This window comes from Nerophis lumbriciformis, linkage group LG14 (genome assembly GCF_033978685.3).
Source record: "Nerophis lumbriciformis linkage group LG14, RoL_Nlum_v2.1, whole genome shotgun sequence".
NCBI classification, from domain to species: Eukaryota; Metazoa; Chordata; class Actinopteri; order Syngnathiformes; family Syngnathidae; genus Nerophis; species Nerophis lumbriciformis.
In genome coordinates, this window is record NC_084561.2 from 32217906 (window position 1) to 32243823 (window position 25918).

Here is a 25918-nt window from a genome sequence, read left to right on the forward strand (position 1 = left end):
AGGGAAGTCAAGGATCGAGGGAGGCAGTCAGATTCCAGAGGGAGATGCGGGGAAAAGAGAAAAGCACAGCTCACTTTCCAGGCAACGGAGGGTACTGCGGGGGCGACACAAGAAAACACACTGAGAACACGGAGAGGCAAAACACGGAGAGCAGGATTGCATAAAGCAGGATGATCGCTTACTGTACGTCAAATGAGAACTAAGTTCCCGCGCCGATCCTTGGCTCCACTGGTCCTTTTATCCAGCTCGCCCTCATCAGTCCCAGGTGTGCAGATTGCCGGTGAGTGATTGCAGCTGGCGGGTGCTGCAGGGCGGAGACGCGCGCGGCGCGTCCCTGGATGTACGCGCCCGTGGGCGTGTCCCGAGGTGCGCACAGACGGATGAGCGGCGTTGGCAGGAGTCTGAGCCATAACATTATTCTTGTTTGCGGATGACTCGGCCCTGCTGGTATCTGGCAGGGACAAGTCACAGGTGAAGAAAATCCTCAGTGCTGAACTCTGTCGAATTTGCACCTGGCTCACTGACAACAAGCTATTCATACACTTGGGTAAAACGGAATATATCCTATTTGGGTCCCACATCAACCTTAAGAAAGTCAGTGACTTCACTATAAAAGTGGGTGACATTGTTATCACCAGGAAAGATGAGGTCACCTACCTAGGTTCCATTCCAGAGGCTAATCTTTCCTGTGATAAAATGGCAACCAAGGTAATCAAAAAGCTCAACCAACGAACGAGATTTCTCTATAGAATCTCCTCTCTGGTCAACAAAAGCACCATGAAGATTCTAGCGGGAACGCTCATCCAACCCTTTTTCGATTACGCATGCACCTTCTGGTACCCTAGCACCTCCAAAACCCTCAAATATAGACTCCAAACATCCCAGAACAAGCTAGTCAGATTATTTCTAGACCTCCACCCCAGATCACACCTCACTCCTACCCACTTCTCCAAAGTGGGCTGGCTCAGGGTGGAGGACAGAGTAAAACAACTTGCACTGAGCCTAGTCTATAAAATCCGCTACACCTCACTGATACCGAAGTACATGTCAAACTACTTCCTTAACGTAAATGACCGCCATAACCACAACACCAGGGGGAGCTCCACCAACCACGTTAAACCCAGATTCCGATCCAACAAAGGTCTTAACTCATTCTCTTTCTATGCCACATCAATATGGAATGCACTCCCAACAGGTGTAAAAGAAAGGGCATCTCTATCCTCCTTCAAAGTCGCACTAAAAGAAAACCTCCAGGCAACTTCAACCCTAAACTAACACCCTCCCTTCCACATCCTACCTCCCCGGATTGTAAATAATCAAATGTAAATATTCAAATGTAAATAATCAAATGTAGATACTTATTCTTATGCTTTCTGATCTCTCTCTCTATGTCCACTACTTGCTGTACATATCCTACCAAGTCAGTACTACACTGTTCCAATGTCCATATTGCTGATGACTGAAGTGTTGATATCAACCAAACCTAACCCCCCCCCCCCCACACACACACATCCCACACCCCGGGTTGTAAATAATGTAAATACTTCAATGTACATGCTTACATACTCTGATGATTATCTTGTGTGATGACTGTATTCTGATGATAGTATACAGTATATCTGTATATATCTGTATCATGAATCAACCCCGCTTGAACAAATAGAAAAACTTATTCGGGTGTTACCATTTAGTGGTCAATTGTACGGAATATGTACTGCACTGTGCAATCTACTAATAAAAGTTTCAATCAATCAATCAATCAATCCATCATGACCCCTGTGCTCAACACCAGCTACACTCAGACTCATCCTCACTGGGTGTAAAGTGAGCCTCTCCCAAGAACGATACACCTAGATACACAACAAAGTACTCAAATGCTTGACAGCAACCCTGGAAAGCAGGAGAACAACCAACAACTCCTTTCCACCCAGGACACCCAACCTGAATATGCCAGTTGCCTTTGTTAGAGAGGGGGAACAAAGGCAATGAAAGACACCATCAAGGCCCAGGTTGGGACAGCTGGAGGTAGCCCAGGACTTGCAGATGCTGGTGGACGTGTATAAGAAACTCATCATTCCACCAGAGATACCAATTACTAACTTGCAGCCTGACCTAGTCCTTTGGTCCAACTCCCAACACATTGTGTACTTTGTTGAACTCACAGTCCCTTGGGAGGATGCGGTGGAGGAAGCTTTTGAGCGGAAAAAGCTCCGGTATGCAGAGCTCGCTGCAGAGGCTGAATGGCGAGGCTGGAGAACACAAGTCTGCCCTGTAGAAGTTGGATGTCGGGGGTTCGTGGCAACATCAGCAATAAGGCTGATGAGGGGCCTGGGAGTTGGCGGTCAAGCTCTACGTCAGACCATAAAGGAAACATCGCGTGTGGCAAAGCAGAGCAGCCAGTGGCTCTGGCTAAAGAGGAAATACCCCAACTGGTCTCCAAAATAAATCATTACTCATGCTGAGGCTGGGCAGATGCAGAGGGGGGTGCTTTTGGGACGCCATAATGCACCGCTGAACCTACTTGAGCCCAGTCAGCGAAACGTCCATGAGAGTAGAAGCCCACTTGACAACCCTAATGATGTGTCTGTCCAGCCTGCTGCAACATAGATAATAAGTCAGTGTATTTAAGTCTTCAACACGTGAGGTAAGAGGTGGCACTCTGGATTTTAACATCTTGTCCTGTGTATTTGGAAACATTGTCAGCGCTCTTTACTTCCGTTTTCACCACTGTGGACGGTCCCTTACAGGGGGCTGTGGGCATTCTATTAAGGTGGGCGTGCCACAATGGGCATTCTATTAAGGTAAGCGTTCCTAAAAGAGTGTCTGTTGTACTGCAGCTGGATATACTTGGATTTGAACACAGTCATAGATATCTTATATAGAGATGCTGCATCGACCACTACTGCCTATTGGCGCTGACGAGCTGTAGGGCCGTCATCTTAAACCAGTAAAAATTGCCATTTACTGACAGGATCAATGACGTGTGAGCACATTTAATCCATTATAACTTTTTTAATAATTAACAGATTTTTATAAAAAAACTTTATGCAAACTTCATACATGTACCTATGGCATTTTTTAACTTACTCTACACCATTTGTCATTATTTACGTTGTAGTGGTACTCATTGGCCTAAACTTGGTTCTTTGGGTACTAATTTTAAGCCATCTCATATGTGCTGGTATGACAAAGGTCCTTAGTATAAACATCATTTATCTTCAAAACTAATGATAAACGTGACGCTTTACACAAGAAAGCGCCACGCTTCAAGTGTTGCTTTAAAACACGCCTCGCCAAATGTGGCGATTAGTATTACCACCTTTGCTTTAAACTTCGGTAAACATTTAAATAATAAACATTCAGGTCTGCACAAGGAGTTATAAAGGTGACAGGTAATAATGTAGTTGTTATGCTCCGGTGCAGACTGTCGTCAAGATTTGTGTTTTATCTTTAACAAATGTGTGATTTACCTGCTACATGGCTTATCTGGGTACATTTATCCATCGTTTTGTTTTTAGTACGTACTATTAATTGTAATTTTCTTAAAGCACAGACTAGGATTGGCAACCATAAATTATAAATAATTTAATATATTAATAAAGATGTTTTAATTACATTCTTATCTAATTCTTGATTATGGAAAATTATAAATTGTTATTTGAGTCCAACAAGAAAAACACAGTGTTTAATGCCCTTTAATTTATATTTTAACCTTCTAAAATTGTTCTTTGAGTGCAATATGAAACATATGTTTATTGTATTGTAAGATTTTTCTGTTAAAATAAAGCCAAAAAATACACATTTTGGTATATACAAATCCCGTTTCCATATAAGTTGGGAAATTGTGTTAGATGTAAATATAAACGGAATACAATGATTTGCAAATCATTTTCAACCCATATTCAGTTGAACATGCTACAAAGACACTGTTTGATGTTCAAACTGATAAACTTTTTTTTTTTTTGCAAATAATCATTAACTTTAGAATTTGATGCCAGCAACACGTGACAAAGAAGTTAGGAAAGGTGGCAATAAATACTGATAAAGTTGAGGAATGCTCATCAAACACTTATTTGGAACATCCCACAGGTGTGCAGTCTAATTGGGAACAGGTGGGTGCCATGATTGGGTATAAAAACAGCTTCCCAAAAAATGCTCAGTCTTTCACAAGAAAGGATGGGGCGAGGTACACCCTTTTGTCCACAACTGCGTGAGCAAATAGTCAAACAGTTTAAGAAAAACGTTTCTCAAAGTGCAATTGCAAGAAATTTAGGGATTTCAACATCTACGGTCCATAATATCATCAAAAGGTTCAGAGAATCTGGAGAAATCACTCCACGTAAGTGGCATGGCTGGAAACCAACATTGAATGACCATGACCTTCGATCCCTCAGACGACACTGTATCAAAAACCGACATCAATCTCTAACGGATATCACGACAAGGGCTCAGGAACACTTCAGAAAACCACTGTCACTAAATACAGTTTGTCACTACATCTGTAAGTGCAAGTTAAAGCTCTACTATGCAAAGCAAAAGCCATTTATCAACAACATCCAGAAACGCCGCCGACTTCTCTGGGCCTGAGATCATCTAAGATGGACTCATGCAAAGTGGAAAAGTGTTCTGTGGTCTGACGAGTCCACATTTCAAATTGTTTTTGGAAATATTCGACATCGTGTCATCCGGACCAAAGGGGAAGCGAACCATCCAGACTGTTATCGACGCAGAGTTCAAAAGCCAGCATCTGTGATGGTATGGGGGTGCATTAGTATGATATTAGTATGGTATGGGGGTGCATTAGTGCCCAAGGCATGAGTAACTTACACATCTGTGAAGTTTTTTACACATCTATAAATATATACATATATATATATATATATATATATATATATATATATATATATATATATATATATATATATATATATATATATGTATATATATACATATATATATATATATTTATATATATATATATATATATATATATAAACATATATGTATATACATATATGTATGTATACAATTCTAAAATACATTTACAAAAAAGAAAAAATAGGAAATAACTACTTAAATATACAAAGATTTAAAAACAAACATGATTTTCAAATCAAACCTTTCCTGTGCCTTGTGATGGAATCACTAGGGTGCCGTTGTTTTTCAGGGCTCAACGGGGTAGTTCTCGCCAAATGACTACGCTACACAGCACACATCACAGGACAGTTTCTGTAGTATCTGCCAGACTAAAGATCCTGCTATGTAGACCAGATAATTTTTCACCACACCAGCAACCCGAGTGGGAAAATAACTGTGGTCACCAGGGGCGCCGCTAGGGATTTTGGGCCCCATGAAAAGAATCTTTACAGGGCACCCAACACAGTGTCATTACTTTTTCTGTATTATAATTTCATCATCATTAGGGGCCTCTCTGGGCCCCCCTCCATCATGGGCCCCTAGAATCCGTCTCCTCACACCCCTTTTCGGCGCCCCTGGTGGTCACACACAATGGCCGAAGGGTTGGTAAATGGAAATGGGTGTTTTTCTGTCAGCAGAGGACATCTCTACTGAAGAGAGATAACCTGTGTAGTCTTGGGCTGCCACATTGCTGGCCTCACTTTGTGAGACGCCACAGCAAACCATCAGATGGCGGAAATGGCTTGAAACTGGCGTGCAGCTGAATTGTTGTTCCAGATGCTTTACACGGAAAACAGAAACAATACAGAATTACACCCTAGGCATAGCAAAAAAAGACATCAATTGATCCCAGAATGTATTATAGTTAAAACATCATCAACCCTACCTGACGCTCTGATTGAAATAAATAGGAATTCCCAGGGGTCCCTGGATCCATCTGTAGGTGAGCACAAAGCGATGAACTTCGAGCAGTTCCGGAATCACCAGCATCCATATTGATGACAAATACGATAAACGGACAAGTGCACAATACCTGCACAATAAAAACATTGTATTAGTTTGATCATAGCAAAACAAGAACCTCCAAAAAAAGCACCATATCGTGTTGTTCCTTCAAAGCAGTTCCATGAATTTCAACTTTTACATCCATCAGTAACGTGTAACCAACAATTGTTGAGTGCCTATCACAGGGACGCAAACTCACAAAGAATGAAAATTGTGAACAGCTACCAGGGCACATAGATAATTAGTTTGCATCCATGTTCTTATGAATGGGATCAGTATTTTGTTTAGCTTTAGTGTACTTAGGACCATGGAACAATGTAACTGAAGAAATTAGATAACTAAAATAACTAAAAAAATAACACTAGTAATGTTCACTCCTTTTTGTGAAAAGTAATTATCCGTGGCCTGTTTTCCATGGTCCGCCGATTTGTGCAAGAATATGCAGCACACTATTCTGCCATGTGTTCTTCCTTGTTATTTTTGCTGCTCAAAGAGGAGTAAAATACCGGTTCAAGATGGCGGCTGAAATTCTTGCGCCACAGCACCCAATGCAGTCCTATGTTTTAATGGCGCTGGTTCCTTTTTTCTCTCGCGAGAACTGGCAACACTGAGGAGAAGACAAGGAGGAGTGTTGTGGTGCGGTCGCCTGTCAGACTTTAGAAGTCAGAGCTACACACTTGTCTCGTCAAGAAACCAACACAAGACCAGGAAAAAATAATTTATGTTGTTAACTGTTAATTATTGAAGAGACCTGGTGATACGCTTGTTCGAGTCTTCACACGAAGGTAATTTACTGTTATGTTGTCTCAGATACTCGCTTGACTGCATGTGTGCGAGCTAACGTCGACTTCACGCTAATACAACGTAGTTAGTAAAACGTAATCCCTTCAAATCGGCGGAGGACATGTATTTTTATTCGTTTGCTTCAAAATGTTAAAAGTAGAAGATACACGAGCAAACGGATTTAACAAGTATTAAACCTCGACACAGTCAAAGCAGGTAGGGAGGAGTTAATTTTGGCCTTGCCACTACTACGGTAAAGTTAGAACGAGATTGGCACGTTCAGAGATAACAGCTCAATAGCTCAAAAATGAAGCATCTTTAAAGCACAAATAGTACTTTTTTTGCAAGTTGAATGAATTTGGTTACAGCAAACAAATTGCTACAATTTGTGCTTTATCTTTAACATATGTGTTTTACCTGATACATGGCTTATCTGGGTACATTTATCCATAGTTTTGTTTTTCGTACTTACTAATAATTGTATTTTTTAAAAGCACAGACTAGCAGTGGCAACCACAAATCATGAATAATTTAATATAATGTCAGTAAAACTTTGTTCTATTAAATTGGCAATTGTTCTTTGAGTGCAACAAAAAAAAAACTGTGTTCAATGCCTTTTAATTTATATTTTAACCTTCAATTGTTCTTTGAATGCAATAGGCATCATATGTTTATTGTATTGTAAGATTTTTTTGCAAGACTAAATGTTCTCACACTTTAAAAGTTATTACTGGCAATGTTTTTGCGAGTGGCGTTGCTGGCCCGCTTCCGCACGGAAAAACACGAGTGATGACGTCACGAATATTGTCGACAATTTTATAATTGACGGTGTCAAATAATATAATAAAAGTATATAAATACAATCTCCAATCGTCTTTTAAAAAAACATTTTGCTATGCTCAATTCCTCAGCTAACAACATAACAAAAGAATAACGTGAAATAAAGTGCCCTGATTTAAGAGGATGTGTTTAAACGTCAGCAGCAACTTGAAAACAATTGACCTTTAACAATGTTTTTTGGTTAACATTATTATTAGGGACACACAAACATATTTTAGCCAGCAACACCAACCTGCCAACGGCTTCATGATGCTGTCTGACAGGCTGTGTTTTGAAAATTACTTTTAAAAAGTAATTAATTATAGTTGCTCGTTACTTTACCAAAAAAGTAATTGATTTACTCACATAATTACTCTTTAGTAAATGTAATTAATTACTAAGGAAAGAAGTTAATGCGTTAGGTAAAAAAAAAACTTAAAATATCAATTGAGATACGTTTCATATGAGAGCAGTGTGTGCGTCAGTGTGTGTGCCTTTAAAAGACGGTGCCTGTTGCCTTGACGTCATCTTGTCCACGCTCAGTCTGAATCTCACAGGCTTTTTGATTGATTGATTTAACCTTTTATTAGTAGATTGCAAAGGAAGAGAATACATTATATGAAACAGTACAGTTTACACAGTACAGTACATATTCTGTACAATCCATCCATCCATCCATCCATCCATCCATCCATCCATCCATCCATCCATCTTCTTCTGCTTATCCGAGGTCAGGTCGTGGGGGCAGCAGCCTAAGCAGGGCAGCCCAGACTTTCCTCTCCCCAGCCACTTCATTCAGCTCTTCCCGGGGGATCTAGAAGTAACCTGACTAGCTCGTTCTGGGATGTTTGGATTCTTGATTTGAGGGTTTTAGAGGTGCTGGGGTGCATGCGTAATCAAAAAAGTGTTGAATGAGAGTGCCTGCTAGAGTCTTCATGGTGCTTTTGTTGACCAGAGAGGAGATTCTGTAGAGAAATATTGTTCGATGGTTGACCTTTTTGATTACCTTGGTTGCCATTTTATCACAGGAAAGGTTAGCCTCGAGTATGGAACCTATGTAGGTGACCTCATCCTTCCTAGTGATAACAATGTCACCCACTTTAATAGTGAAGTCACTGACTTTCTTAAGGTTGATTTGGGACCCAAAGAGGATGGATTCCGTTTTACCTAAGTGTATCGATAGCTTATTGTCAGCGAGCCAGGTGCAAATTCTACAGAGTTCGGCACTGAGAATTTTTTCCACCTGTGATTTGTCCTTGCCGGATACCAGCAGGGCCGAGTCATCCGCAAACATGAACAATTCAGTCACATGCTGATGACATGTCGTTTACGTATATTAGAAACAATAAGGCCCTAATATACGGCCTTGGGGGTAGGGATGATGTTCGTTAAGAAATTATCGAGTTCGAGCCCATTATTGAATCCTCTTATCGAACCGATTCCTTATCAAATCTCTTATTGAATCAAATAGGTTGTTGTGTGTGCACTGAGTTCCAAAAGCCATAGATCAGGGATCTCAAACTCAATTTACCTGGGGGCCACTGGATGCAGAAACTGGGTGAGGCTGGGCCGCAAGAAAAGATTTCTTAAAAAAAATCTAACATGCACTTTTTAATGAATTCACCTTCTTTGAATGGCTTTCCCGCCCTAGCAACCATCTCACTCATCATGTAGCTAGCTTTGACTGCTGCATCGCTCTTTTCGGTTGCTTTCTTGAAGAAATCTTGTTGCCTCAGTAGACTGGTTTTAAAATGTGCAACCCGGTTCACTCTCTCATCTCCCTGGTATTTTGCATACTCCTCAGCATGTCTAGTTGTATAATGATGTTTCAAATTGTATTTCTTGTGCACCGCAACTTTCTCTGTGCAAATAAGACACGTAAAAGAAAGGGCATCTCTATCCTCCTTCAAAACCGCAATAAAAGTACATCTCCAGGCAACTGCAACCCTAAACTAACACCCTCCCCGGATTGTTAATAATCAAATGTAGATACTTTTTCTTTTTCTTATGCCTTCTGGTCTCTCTCTCTCTCTCTCTCTCTCTCTCTCTCTCTCTCTCTCTCTCTCTCTCTCTCTCTCTCACACTCACACTCACACTCACTCACACTATGTCCACTACTTGCTGTACATATCCTACCAAATCAGTCCTACACTGTTCCAATGTCCATTTCTCTGTTCTCAATTGTGTTGATATCAACCAAACCTAACCTCTCCTCCCCATCCCACACCCCGGATTGTAAATAATGTAAATAATTCAATGTATATACTCTGATGATTAACTTGTGTGATGACTGTATTATGATCAGTGTTTCCCACAGGACAGGCATCTATTTGTGGTGGTGTGGTCGAGGGGCGGGGGGTGGCAGCGGCGATGACCAAGAAGAACGCGGAGTTGGAATATAATTACAACACTTTATGTACATATTTATATACATATTTGAACAATTAGTTATTCACTGAAATATATTTATTAATTGTGGTTCTTACAAAAAATATATCTTATAAAAGCTCAAATGTCTCTTAAATCTCTGCCCCTTTAATTAGTGAATACTAAATAATTTAACTTTAGCCTACTACTACAACCATATTATTTACCAGCAACATGAAGTGAAACAGAGGCAGAGGTGTCCTGCCACAGTCAGTCAACCTCCTCCTCCTGCTGAACAGGTCGCACCTGTTGTCCTGACTGTAGGCCTACCTCCTCTCCAAGTCGAGCCCTTTTCGGCCGTTGAAAATATTTTTCTATACTCATCTGCATACCTGCCAACTACTCCGGTTTTCCCGTAATTCGTACGGTTTTCATCAACCTATTCCGGGTTACGGTTGCAGTGATAAAAAATACGGTTTTTCATTAATAAAAAAAAAAAAAAGGGTGAAAACTACGCGAATTGCACCTTGTGCAGACAAGATTTTTCGATCGGACACGGAGGAATTAGCGATGTAAAAGACCACGTTGGGACAAAAAAACACAAGTCTAATGCCGTTGCTAGCGATACAAGTGGAAAACTTTCAACGTTTTTCGTCGCCCAAACAGATTCTTTGGATGTGATAAATGCCGAAGTTTTATTTACGGAGGCAATTATTGAGCATGGACTTCCAATCGCACTGGCTGATCACATGGGACAGTTAAATGTTTGTAATGCAACCTTTAAAAATCATTACGCGGTGATCGCGGTCCCAAAAATAAACTTTTCTTGCATGATAATGTCCAGAAAAATTCGCTTTATATTACTATAGAGTCCTTTTAACGAATGAGTTTGATCGTTTATCACAAACCTTAAATGAAAGAAGTCCTTTGTTCTCCTGCAGCATGCATGCGCTTTGGCCTTGCTTCGTGTTTGGTGCGCAATCCTGTCGGCTGTATTTCACAGCACGACATACTGTTAAAAGTGTTTATACTATTTATGCTTCCATGTCCAAGTTGAAGAAATCTTGTTAAATGTTGACAGCATAACTACCAAAATACAGAAGTATGTCCTTAATATTTTTGCAGTGCTATTTCTGTTGAAAAGTTCAAATGATTACATTAGAGATGTGATGTGCCACTTTTCAAGTGTCTGATGGCTTAAATTAATTTTCATTAATTTTTCATATTTTGAATTCTTTTGAAAGGCTTACAAAAAAACTACATTTGAATTGTAATTCCATGCTATTGACAGGACTATTAATTTTAATGAAGTTAGCTTACCATGTTTACAGTATGATAATTGTGATAGAAATGTGAATTTTAGGCACAGAATATTTTTTACAATTGAACAAGGCAGTAGATTATACAAGCTTGGACAGAAAGTTAATAATGACACCAATTTTTTTTTTAATGGAATTGTTTAGTACTGTTTTACCATTTGTTTACTGTAAAAAGTGTTTATACTGTTTATACTTTCAATTAACAAATTGAAGTCTTGTGAAAGGTTGACAGGATAACTGGCATTGACTGTCAAAATAATTTCAAACTATTGAAGTTAGCTTACAGAATAAACATGCCAATCAACCCATATGATTTTTGCTGTAATATTTTTGTTTTGAAAAGTCACTGTGACTGATAGAAAAGTGATGGTTTTAGCAACATTTTAACCTGTCTGAATGCTAATAATCATTTTGCGTCGGGGGGCGAAGCCCTGAACCCTCCACCAGGACTTTGTCCTGGACCTACCGGGGCCTGCGGCCCTTGGACCCTGGCTACTAGGTTTTTCTGATTTCAAAAGTTGGCAGGTATGCATCTGTGTGAAGGAGTGAACATCCAACATTAGAATTTATTACTAACGAGCAGAACCGCTCTATGTACAGTGCCGTCTAACCTTAAGCGGCAGCAGCTCAACACATGCAGGGTTCAACGTTAAGGTTTTTTTCTACTTGCCCGACTTCTCAAATCTACTTGCCCCAATATTTTTACTTGTCCTGCCTAGGTTTTTTTCTGGCTGTGTAGTGCTCATGGTTTATATCTTACTAAAATCCTTCCCGTTGACTATTTACAACACTACACAGTATTTATTATTATTATTATTATTATTATTATCTATAATTACATTTAAATGGCATTGCATACATGTAAAATTAAATGCTATTTCACATTATTTGACCAGTAGCAGTTACACCCATCTGAACAGGTCAGCCACCTGTTTAAAGCCCGATCACAGTTGAAATCTTGAAATGAAGGGCCTTTATGGCCAAAACATTAACCTGGACAACATATTAACAGCTGGTTGGCTCAGATTTTATTCTTTTCATTGCATTCACATGCTGCAGTGGACAGTGGACAATTTAGCTTCAGTATTAATGCAGTATCTGAAGCACCGTCTCCACGTGTGTTTATTGACAACAGGGTTATAACCTGGACACGTTAGCTCGTCGGTATGGTAACAGGTAGTGATGGGTTGATGAGGCTTCATGAAGCGTTTTGACACATTGCAAAACTGTATTGATACTGTGTCGAATACTGTGTCACTAAATACTGACATCTGCTGGACATTAAAAATCCCTACAGGCAACTTATGGACCGACTCAACTGACACTGATTTTATGACCTAGTATATACAATATACAATAATATAAACCAAGTCATTGTATTTCATTTAGGATTATTTCATAACTTCATTTAAATAAAAATATCTTTTTTTATCTTTTTTAGATACAGTCAATAAATAATGTGAACATGCATCATAACATGGAAATCTAAGAGAACGTGTTGTGAATGAGGATGCTTGTGGACCTGGAAATTGTTTTTTTTTTTGTTTTTTTTACACATTTTTATTACAAAAAAACCCTGTTTTTCCAACTTATTCAATTTTAGACGCTTTCTCTTCTTAGTTATTTCTCCGGCTGTAGAAAAGACCCGCTCACAGGGCACAGAGGAGGCGTCAGTGCGACACAGTTTGCGTATCGGTCACGTGACCAAAACAGCTCATGATCGGTCACGTGACTTTCTAAAAGCGGTACGCGCACCGACACAGGGTTTTGCTCTATGAGCTCGACGCATGCGCCGATGCATCGGTGTTGCCGGACCCATCACTAGTAACACGTGACTTTTACTCCGTGCGTCTGCCACGGCCCCCGAGTCAAACAGCGGCGGTGTTAATGAAGCAGCGTCAGGCTTCTCACCGTCAGTGAAACGCTCGGTGAAATCGCGGATTAACGTTAAATATATGACGAGCCGCGAGCGATGCAGCTATAACCTATATTATCCTTGTATTTTGATCTGGTCGGTCCGTTCTTCTTTTACTTTGTCGTCGTCTTCTTCTTCTTCTGGCCCACCAGAAGATTTTGGCAGAGTTACAATGCATAGTAGGCTACCGCCACCTACTGCACCGGAGTTGTAACTACAAGCTCCATTCACAGACAGAGTCCCATTGCTTTTATGAGCGGTCGAGCGAGTCAAAAGCCGAAAAATCCATTTGTGGCGGACGTAATTCTTGCGTGGTGGGCCGCCACAAATAAATGAATGTGTGGGAAACACTGATATATATATATATAGATATATGTATATGTATATATATATATATATATATATATATATATATGTATGTATATGTGTATATATATATATATATATATGTATGTATATGTGTATATATATATATATATATATATATATATATATGTATGTGTGTATATATATATATATATATATATATATATATATATATATATATATATGTGTATATATATATGTATATGTGTATATATATATATGTATATGTGTATATGTATGTGTATATATATATATATATATGTATATGTGTATATATATATATATGTATATATGTATATATATATGTATATGTATATATGTATATGTATATGTATATATATATATGTGTATATATATATATATATGTGTATATATATGTATATGTATATATATATGTATATGTGTATATGTATATGTGTGTATATATATGTGTATATATGTATATGTATATATATGTATATGTATATGTATGTATATGTATATATATATATGTATATGTATATATATATATATATATATACACATATATACACATTATTTTTTATATTCAGTAACTCAGTTACCGTTACTACATGATGCGTTACTGCGTTGTACGTTATTTTTTATGTAGTATCAGCTAGAAACAGAAGATCTGAGTGTGTTTTATTGAAGAGTTGCAGTGTCGTCCTTCTGATTCTTCATGTGTCACACCGGGGACAAGAGAATAGGTGTTGTGTGCGTGTGTCTGGGTGGGGATGTGAGGGGGGGTGTGTCTGTGTTTACTAACAAGACATTATGGTGGAGCTGAAGCCGTGTTTCTTAACATGGAAATATTCTAGACCAGTGGTTCTTAACCTTGTTGGAGGCACAGTTTCATATGCGCATTCACCGAACCCTTCTTTAGTGAAAAATATATATATATTTTTTTCAAATTCAAGACAAAGTTATATGTTTCTTTTACTGGTGCACAAGATGAACCGTGAATGAGCATCACCTTGTTCAAAGAACAAAACCAACACAGTGCATGAGCCATGAACTCACAACAAATTACACACCTGCAAATCTTATGGAAATTAGAGGGAACATTGTTTGCGGGTATCCATAATATGCCGATAGGGAGAAGTTTTTATTTTCACGATGAGTTGGGTGTGTCTTGACCTCTGCGGCAGAGGCTCCGCCGAACCCCCGAGTTCGACTTACCGAACCTCTATGGTTTGATCGAACCCAGGTTAAGAACCTCTGTTCTAGACTGACCATGCATCCTCTTTTCCCCCGGACATGTCTTCTTTTGCGGGGCTGTCCGGGTGGAGTTTCTTAAATGCCTCAAATGTCCGGCATTTTGAATTAGGGTTGTGTGTATTTTCAATGTACGTTCAGGGTTAAGAAGGGGTTAAAACAAAACAAATTGCAACAGCATTTGTGAGGGAGGGGCAGAGAGAGAGAGTGAGGGAGTGGATTGATTGATTGAGATTTTTATTAGTAGATTGCACAGTACAGTACATATTCCATACAATTGACCACTAAATAGTAACACCCGAATAAGTTTTTCAACTTGTTTAAGTCGGGGTCCACGTTAATCAATTTCTTTCAAACTGTCATTGCTCAAAACATAATATTGAATCAAAATCAATGTTATTATGAATTATTGACCTATCCAAGGTTCCGATTACTTCACATCAAATATTCCACTTTGAAAAATTATTTTGGTGGAAGATTTAGCATATTCTGTGTGTTTGCCATTAAAAACATAGTTTTATTTGACAACAAAGAGCGGAAAACAAACAAACAAAAAAACAACATAAAAAAAACTAAAACATTTTGAAATGAGTTATAGATGTGAAGTTGATGTAGACTCCAGAGATTTAAGCGTTAAATATAAAATATATGTATGCCCTGGCACACCATTATCATCATTTCATGACCGAAGCAAAACACTTTTTACACTTGTATACTGAAATAAATACACTTACAACTTATTAAATAAAAACATAGAAAAAACTACCAGCAGCGGTAAAGTTTAGATCCATGAAGGAAAGAAGAAAGTGAATGAATGTTTATAACTGAATACATTTACATATGTATACAAATTTGTTTTCTTTTTTTATTCTTTTTTTTAATGTATTAAGTAACGTTTATGACAATCTTTTTCCAAAACACAATATAGAATGTGAGATATAACAGGATAATGCATACGTTTATTTTTTATTTTTTTCAAAACGCTTACAAAAAAGTGGGACCCCCAAAATTTACTGTAGGACCCCATATTTATGACTTGATGGGGTCCCTGGGACCCCATTTTGAAAATTTCTAGCGCTGATCAACAGATTGTGCAATAACAGTACTGAAATTAAGGCTAAAAGGGTTAATGGGAGCTTTAAAAAAAAAAAAAAAAGAAAAAAAGTAACTAAATAGTTACTTTTCACAGTAACACATTACTTTTTGGTGTAAGTAACTGAGTTACATTTTAAATAAAGTAACTAGTAACTGTAACTAGTTACTAGTTTTCAGTAACTAACCCAACACTGCTTATAGCATATAAGAATATTCTATTACTGTTAAGCAAACTATGACTAAAAAAAGATGCTTAACATGTGTCCTTTATCATAGCTACACGTATGACAAAAAAGCGCGTGAAAATCAGTGGTATTCAGTGAGGTAAGATGAATTAAATGCGCTGACAGTTCATTGCTCCTGCCAAATGAATTGCACTGAGTAAAGCGGATCACCACTCCAAAATGGCGGCCTCGCGTCTCGTCAGCGCCAGTAGGCAGTAGCGGTCGATGCTGCGTCTACGTATAAGATGTCTATGACTGACTCCATGCACTCTGAATTAGGGATGTCCCGATCCAGGTTTTTGCACTTCCGATCCGATACCGATATTGTTTTTGCATTTCTGATCCGATACCGATACTGACCGATACCGATACTGGCCTATCCAAGCATGTATTAAAGTTTAAAGTTATTTAGCCTACTTAGTTGTCAGAATCATGTTGAAAAGGGTTTTAGTACTCTTGATAACAACTAGCCAGCTGAATTAGGGGAGTTTGAATAATACACAATGGTTGGTAACAAGAAACTGACCTGTTTATTCAAGGATAAACACAAAATAGACAAAATTATACATGACAAACAGAAATGACATCATTGAACTAGGGCTGGGCGATATGGCCTTTTTTAATATTGCGATATTTTAAGGCCATATTGCGATACACAATATATATCTGGATATTTTGCCTTAGCCTTGAATGAACACTTGATGCATATAATCACAGCAGTATGATGATTCTATGTGTTTTGATTGATTGATTGAGACTTTTATTAGTAGGTTGCACAGTGAAGTACATATTCCATACAATTGACCACTAAATGGTAACACCACAATAAATTTTTCAACTTGTTTAAGTCGGGGTCCACTTAAATTGATTCATGATACAGATAACTTATCAGATATATACTATCATCATACTACAATCATCACACGAGATAATCACATTGAATTATTTACATTATTTATAATCCAGGGTGTGGAGGGGGGCGCCGGATGTAAGTGTCAAAAAGACAGCCAAAAGAGTTTGATATGCGAGCACCTTAGAGGGAGCGTTGCTCGCACGGCTGCGCTAGCATCACAGCTAATGTTAGCCATGCTGCTATCTCTCTGCTCCGGGAGGACGTATACGTATGTGACGTATGACGTGACAGTATGTGACGTGTGTAAGAAGATGCGCTGCTGTCTGTGAGAGGGAGACACAGGAAAGAGTGAGAAGAGCCTGTCGTGTAATGCCAGCAGCTAAAAGCAACTGCGTGAGAATTGTGGACGTGTTGAAGGTGTGCTGGAAAATGCGGAACGGAAATTACGGAGCAGCAGAAAAGTGGAATGTATTATTTAAATCGGTGCGTTGGAAATTACGGAGCAGCAGAAAAGTGGAATGTATTATTTAAATCGGTGCGTTGGAAAACACGGACCGGAGTTTTTTGTAAAACTGGATCTGGATCGGCATTTTCCCATGCCTTGCCGATACGCAATTTTTGGCAAATATCGGCAGCCGATCCGATCCAAATATCGGATCGGGACATCCCTACTCTGAATGCGCACTGCTGATTGGCTGTTACATGCGCTCTGAATATGCACTGCTGATTGGCTGTTACATGCGCTCTGAATACGCACTGCTATTTGGCTGTTACCGCTCTGCGTGTAACCAATCAGATGGTTCTGTGGGTGGGACAATGCTGGGTGCTGCAGGGACATACTGGCAGAGGCAGAACTAAGCGGAGCAGTTTAAGATTTTAGATTAGGCGGTCTCTGCGGGAAACCTTGATGTATGATTTCCACAAGTGTCTGTACATGTACAAGAAGGAGAAACATGGGCATGGCTCGGTGACTCGCCTCCATATTTCCAGTGGTTAGCGCCAAGCTTTATTATGAAGCTGGCTGTGGCGTGTTCTTTCTGACGTCACTTCCTGTATGGGCGAGGTCTTTCTGGCGTCACTTCCTCTCCGAACTCGCTTTGTAAACGATCAATGAGTCCATACAAAGCTAAGTGCCGGAGATTCAAGAATTACATGGCTGACTTAACCGTGTAAAAATTTGTCCGAGGAGGGGGACCTTAAAGCTGGTTTAGTGTGGCTGAAACAGGGCTTAGGCTAAATAATGATTCGTTTAAGGGGTTAAACGACTTACTGTCGACATGGCCTTAGGCTGCACACAATAAAAGGCCGTTCTGAAATGTGCAGTTTTGCTTTATTGGAGGTCATAAAAGCAGTCAGTATCTGGTGTGACCACCATTTGCCTCACGCAGTACAACAAATCTCCTTCGCATGGAGTTGATGAGGTTGTTGATTTTAGCCTGTGGAATGTTGGTCCACTCCTCTTCAATGGCTGTGCGAAGTTGCGGGATATTGGCAGGAGCTGGAACATGCTGTTGTATACACCGATCTACAGCATCCCAAACATGCTCAATGGGTGACATGTCTGGTGAGTATGCTGACCATGCAAGAACTGGGAGGTTTTCAGCTTCCAGGAATGGTGTACAGGTCCTTGCAACATGGGGCCGTGCATTGTTTATGTTGCAACATGAGGTGATGGTCTCTGGTGAATGGTACAACAATGGGCCTCAGGATCTCGTCACAGTATTTCTGTGCACTCAAAATGCCATCAATAAAATGCACTTGTGTTTGTAGTCCATAACATAGGCTTACCCATACCATAACCCCACCCCCCACCATGGAGCCAATCTATTCATCAGCAAACCGCTCTCCCACATGACGCCACACACGCTGTCTGCCACTGCCCTGAACAGTGAAAACCGGGATTCATCCGTAAAGAGAACACCTCTCCAACGTGGCAGACGCCATCAAATGTGAGGATTCGCCCACTCAAGGTGGTTACGACGACAATCTACAGTCAGGTCGAGACCATGATAAGGACGACAAGCATGCAAATGAGCTTTACTGAGACGGTTTCTCACAGAAATTATTTGGTTATGCAAACCAATTGTTGCAGCAGCTGTCCAGGTGGCTGGACTCAGCACCTGCTGGATGTGGCCGTCCTGATCTGGTGTGGTTACACGTGGTCTGCGGTTGTGAGGCTGGTTGGATGTACTGCCAAATTCTCTGAAACACCTTTGGAGACGGCTTATGGTAAAGAAATGAACATTCAATTCACAGGAAACTGCTCTGGTAGACATTCCTAAAGTCAGCATACCAACTGCACGCTCCCTCAAAATCTGCGACACCTGTGGCATTGTGCTGTGATAAAACTGCAGATTTCAGTGTGGCCTTTTATTGTGGTCTGCCTAAGGCACACTTGTGGAATAATCAGCATCTTGATATGCCACACCTGTGAGGTGGGATGGGTTATCTTAGCAAAGAAGAAATGCTCACTAAAACAGATGTAGACATATTTGTGAACAATATTTGAGAGGAGTAGATGCTTTGTGTATATAGTAAAAGTTTTAGATCTTTGAGCATTAGTCATGGAAAATGAGAGGGAAAACAAAAGTGTTGTGTTAAATTTTTGTTCAGTGTATGAATAAACTTGAGTTTCCACCATAAGTGAATAGTTATGGTGTAATTGTCACAGAAATATTTGTATAATTTTTTGTAACTTTCACATGTATGTGAGCTGAACAGGAATGATTAGCAGAGAGTTTTGGAACTCTACACTTTGGCCAGTGTTTGCAAAAGGACAAAATAATGTGTTTGCATGTGGACAAAAGGCCTAAACACAGAGATAAGTATGCGTAATCTGTGTCATGTGGACATGGCCTCAAACTTTATTAGGATTTAGAAAAAAAAAATATTGCTTTTATCTACTATCAAGAGAAACACACTTCGCTTCCTGCTTCTTCTTTCACTCCACTTTACGTCGCGCACATCCCCATATTACAGTCAGCGCTGCGCGGAGGATTCGGGGAAATGCAGTTTATTTACAGACCTGCCAAAGCAAAAGTGCCAAAAACAAACTACACTCAACAAGTCTTCGGTTGATACCGCCACACGTCACAGAAACCGCAAAACCGTGATATATACAATATCGTTACATCCCTATTATACATCTATTTATTTATTTGTTTATTTTATAATCTCCCCTGCAATTACCGCTGTATGTGTTATTTACATTAAACGTTTCGTACACACTACTACTACTCTTATTACTCTTATTACTATTTCATGATCTGACTGGAATATATATATATATATATTATACTGCTCAAAAAAATTTAAAGGAGCAGTTTTTTATCAGGGTATGGCATGAATTCAACTGCACTTTTCTGATAAGGTTTTGGTCAGGTATGTGGCAGAGGGGGTTGTTAATCAGTTTCAGCTGCATTGGTGTTGACAACAGGTACACTAGAGGGGCAACAACGAGATGGCCCCCAAAACAGGACTGGTTTTGCAGGTGGAGGCCATTTCAAGTTCCTCTCTCTTGATCTTTTTTAACTGTTTTTCCACAAGTGTTGGCTTTAGCTAGAGTCATTATCACGACTGGGAGCATGAGGCGATTTCTTGACCGTCCTGAAGTTGCGCAGATTGTCCTACTCCTCCAGGATGGCACATCCATGCGTGCTGTTGCAAGAAGATTTTATGTGTCTCCCAGTACAATCTCCAGAGCATGGAGGAGATTCCAGGAGACAGGCAGTTACTCTAGGAGAGCTGGACAGGGCCGTAGACGGTTCTCATCCCATCAGCAGGACCGATATCTGCTGCTTTGTGCAAGGAGGAACAGGTTGAGCACTGCCCGAGCCCTACAGAATGACCTCCAGCAGGCTACTGGTGTGAATGTCTCTGCCCAAGCAGTCAGAAACAGATTCACGAGGGTGGCCTCAGGGCACGACGTCCTGTAGTGTGCCCTGTGCTCACTGCTCAGAACTGTGGAGCTCGATTGGCATTTGCCATAGAACACCAGAATTGGCAAGTCCGCCACTGGTGCCCTGTGCTTTTCACAGATGAGAGCAGGTTTACACTGAGCACCTGTGATAGACGTGAAAGGGTCTGGAGAAGCCAAGGAGAGCACTATGCTGCCTGCAACATCATTCAGCATGACCCGTTCGGTGGTGGGTCAGTGATGGTCTGGGGAGGCATTTCCATGGAGGAACGAACAGACCTCTACAGGCTAGAGAATGGCAGTCTGACTGCCATTAAGTATCGGGATGAAATCCTTGCACCCATGGTCAGACCCTACGCTGGTACAGTAGGTCCTGGGTTCCTCCTGGTCCTTGACAATGCCCGGCCTCATGTGGCTAGAGTATGCAGACAGTATCTGGAGGATGAAGGAATTAACACAATTGAATGGCCCTCACGATCACCTGATCTAAACCCGATAGAACACCTCTGGGACATAATGTTTCGGTCCATCAGGTTGCTCCTCAGACTTTACAGGAGCTCACTGATGCCCTTAGACTGATCTGGGAGGACATCCCACAAGACACCATCCGTTGTCTCATTAGGAGCATGCCGCGACGTTGTCATGCATACAAGCACGTAGTGCCACACAACATGTTGAAAATAATTTTGAGTTGCAGAAATTGAATTTAGACAGAATGGACTAGCCTGCCACATCATTTTTTCACTTAGATTTTTGGGGTGTCTATATACTGAGCCCTCTGTAGGCTGAAAACTTTTATTTCCATCTAAAGATGTGGCATTCTTTTGTTCCTGAGACATTAAACTGTCCAAATCAGTTATTAGTTTAGATATTAGTTTAGATATCCGACATTTTTTTTTCACCATTGAAATCTGATGTGTTTTCAAAGTGTTCCTTTAATTTTTTTGAGCTGTGTGTGTGTGTGTGTGTGTGTGTGTGTGTGTGTGTGTGTGTGTGTGTGTGTGTGTGTGTGTGTGTATATATATATATATATATATATATATATATATATATATATATATATATATATATATATATATATATCTATATCATTTGATTTCTTACATCTATTGTGCTGTTGTGTTCTTTTTCCAGTGAACGTATCAGTAAAAACGCTACGATGAGAGTGTTGGTGACAGGAGGCTCTGGCCTGGTGGGGAAGGCCATACAGCATGTGGTGGAAAAGGAGGGGAGAGGTAAAGAAGAAGAGTGGATTTTCCTCTCCTCCAAAGATGCCAACCTCATGTGAGCACACTCTGTCTCCATCATTACAGTTAACATAATCCTGAATAAGTTTTTAATATGGATGAGACAGGCTTATTTTGGAAATGAATGCCCTCTCGCACCTTTATTATGCAGGGCAAAGCCAAAAACGCAGGATTTAAGGCCCAAAAAGATCGTGTGACTCTGGTTGGGTGTGGAAATGCTGCAGGCTTTACGATAAAACCTGGGCTTATTTATAAGTAAAAAAAAAAATCATAGAGCCCTAAAAAACTGGTTTTGATCTTTGGTTTTATTCTTTAATACAGTAATGTAGTGTACTTATTTTTTTAAATCCACAAAAGTTTGAACTTTGAGTGTTTAAACTAGAGAAATGTGAGAAAATGTTAATGCCCGTCTGAGAAAAGTTTATAAAGTGTGTGGTTAGGAGTTTTACATTCTTTAAATATATAAGAAACAAAAAAACATATACTCTACAGCAGAGGTGGGACCAAGTCATTGTTTTGCAAGTCACAAGTAAGTCTCAAGTCTTTGCCCTCAAGTCTCGAGTCAAGTCCCGAGTCAAGACAGGCAAGTCCCCAGTCAAGTCCAAAGTCAAGACTGGAAAGTCTCAAGTCAAGTCCCAAGTCCTGTTTTGAGTTTCGAGTCCTTTCAAGTCATTTTAACCACATACTAATATATTTACACAGATTGTGTATGCTTTTAAAACGCTGTATTTATGTATTAAAACAAGTTCATTTGAAATTGCAGGGAAAAAGATAGTGGTGACATTGCACTTCAAAATAGCACTATTAACCAGTCATTTTAAACATTTAACTCATTCCTTTACAGAATAAACACATTTGAAAAAACAAGTGCAACTGTACTTATTTGCACAAAAGTGTTAACATTGTATTTCCATGGTATATTGCATTGTAACTAGTTCCACAGCAGTTTATATCCTGTTCTTACCTTATCTCATTGATCTCATCTCATACTGTATGTGTGTTTATGTGTGCGTACACATGAAAAACATAGCAAATACATGAACATAACAATGAACAGAGTTGTACTTTTTAGATGTCAGGCCCCTATGCACTATGTACACATGTTTAATATAGTACACATTTTAACTGACCTATTTGACTATGTTTGTCTTTTTGTAGGTGGCTAAAATACGGGGTGCTGCTGACCGCCGTCTAATGTTACGTTACTGTGTGTGATACATTCACTAACGTAACGTTATGTGTAGGTACCTCATGCAACCCTGCTTAAAAAAAAAACACTTGACAAAAAGTATGAATAAGGTAGCGAACTGCAGTGGACGCGACAGATTGCCGTGTTTGCAATGACGTTATAACCATAGACATCTTATAAGTAGACGCAGCATTGGCTGCTGTGACGTGAGCAATTTGGCCGCCATCTTGAAGTGGTGATGAGGAGCCGGCGAGCAGCCTAAACTGACAGTTGACAGGTAGAAAACAAAGATGCCTGGCTGGTGTTCAGCGTTTTCCTGCTCAAATGAGCGTACTGTTGAAAATAGGAATCGGGGGATTACTTATCACAAGTAAGATTTAACATTAACATACTATTGGTTGTATTTTGTGAAAAGAATATTACCACAGAGTTGAGAAGGAGCAAAGATCTTCAATATTTGTATGTGAAAATCACAAATAAATCTTCTGGGGGAGGATGACGCCCCTACAGGGGTTTGGTTTACAAACTTTCAGCCCCACCTAAAACAAAATTATGCAGCCGCTACTGATTATGATGCATTCTCATTTTAGGCAAAATATAAGACAATACTTTCTTAACAGTATCATTGTAATCCGGAATAAGTCTTCAAGTAACAATATTCAAATACTAACATTGTTGGGTAACACATCATTTGGTTTTATTCTGAATCCAGTGAAACAGATTGGTGGTTTTAGCTGATATAAAGACTTTCAGGTGTTTATATATGTTTATGTTTAAGTATTTGGCAGACGCTTTTGTCCAAAGTGACATACATAAAAAATACATATAAAACAATCACTGTAAACATTATCATTTAAGGGAAGAATGTAATACAAAATATCAATACAAAGTGTCAAGTAGGATATACGCATGTATATATAACCTAATCATGTTGTTTCTTGAATTTAAAAATAGCTAACCGTTTTTCCCCCCTTCTCTGGGATTATATTCCCAGTTTTGATCTCGGACGTCTGGTCACTTATAGCATATAAGAATATTCTATTACTGTTAAGCAAACTATGAATAATAAAACACGCCAAAACATGTGTTCTTTATCATAGCTACACGTATGGCAAAAAATTGCGTGGAAATCAGTGGTATTCAGTGAGGTAAGATGAATTAAATGCGTAGACAGTTCATTGCTCCTGCCAAAAGAATTGCACTGAGTGGAGCGGATCAGCACTCCAAGATGGCGAAGTGGTGTATATATATATATATATATATGTATGTGTGTGTGTGTGTGTGTGTGTGTGTGTGTGTGTGTGTGTGTGTGTGTATGTACATGAGTCTTATTCCGCTTCTCCGAGGTCGGGTCGCGGGGGCAGCAGCCTAAGCAGGGAAGCCCAGACTTCCCTTTCCCCAGCCACTTCGTCCAGCTCTTCCCGAGGCGCGTTCCCAGGCCACCTGGGAGTCATAGTCTTCCCAACGTGTCCTGGATCTTCCCCGTGGCCTACCGGTTGGACGTACCCTAAACACGTCGTTTGGGTGGCATCCTGACCAAATGCCCGAACCACCTCATCTGGCTCCTCTCGATGTGGAGGAGTAGCGGCTTTACTTTGAGCTCCTCCCGGATGGCAGAGCTTCTCACCCTATCTCTAAGAGAGAGCCCCGCCACCCGGCGGAGGAAACTAATTTCGGCCGCTTGTACCCGTGATCTTGTCCTTTCGGTCATAACCCAAAGCTCATGACCATAGGTGAAGATGGGAACGTAGATCGACCGGTAAATTGAGAGCTTTGCCTTCCAGCTCAGCTCCTTCTTCACCACAACGGATCGATACAGCGTCCGCATTACCGATCCGCCTGTCGATCTCACGATCCACTCTTCCCTCACTTGTGAACAAGACTCCGAGGTACTTGAACTTCTCCACTTGGGGCAGGGTCTTCTCCCCAACCCGGAGAAGGCACTCCACCCTTTTCCGGGTGAGAACCATGGACTCGGACTTGGAGGTGCTAAATTCTCATCCCAGTCGTTTCACACTCTGCTGCGAACCGATCCAATGAGAGCTGAAGATCCTGGCCAGATGAAGCCATCAGGACCACATCTGCAAAAAGCAGAGACCTAATCCTGCAGCCACCAAACCGGATCCCCTCAACGCCCTGACTGCGCCTAGAAATTCTGTCCATAAAAGTTATGAACAGAATCGGTGACAAAGGGCAGCCTTGTCGGAGTCCAACCCTCACTATATATATATATATATATATATATATGTCTTAATAAGGTTATCCAAAAAATAGTGCTCGATACCGTAGTAGAGCGCAATATATGTATGTGTGGGAAAAAAAATCACAAGACTATTTCATCTCTACAGGCCTGTTTCATGAGGGGGGGTTCCCTCAATCATCAGGAGATTTTAATGGGAGCATTCACATACCATGGATTATATAGGGCACAGAGTGGGTGGGTACAGGCTGGTGTAGGGGCGTGGTGATTGGCTCATGTGTTCCCTAGGAGGTGTTTCCGTCTGTGGCGGCATGCTGTTACAATTTCGCTGCGCTTGTTGAGGGATGACAGGTCTGGACGGTAAATAATAAACAGTTTTTCTTTCAAGCATAGGGCCGACGGCTCATTTGCAATTGTTTTGTTGTGGTTTGAGATGATTTGTCGTATATTGTTCATACAGCTGTAGCTCAATTTAATGTTGTTCTTGT

General features: G+C 40.1%; 1 protein-coding gene across 2 annotated transcripts in view; it reads left to right on the plus strand.

Annotated features, from left to right (window-relative positions):
• The first annotated feature begins 6531 nt into the window (after positions 1–6531).
• The window catches only part of LOC133616410 (GDP-L-fucose synthase-like), a 122826-nt gene continuing 103439 nt past the window's right edge, over positions 6532–25918 (plus strand). For both annotated transcript variants that reach the window (XM_061975611.1, XM_061975612.1), the window contains exons 1-2: positions 6532–6707; positions 21929–22078. In XM_061975611.1, the coding sequence (XP_061831595.1) occupies positions 21954–22078 (125 nt within the window). In that variant the 5' untranslated portion in view covers positions 6532–6707; positions 21929–21953. The remainder of the gene's footprint in view (positions 6708–21928; positions 22079–25918) is intronic.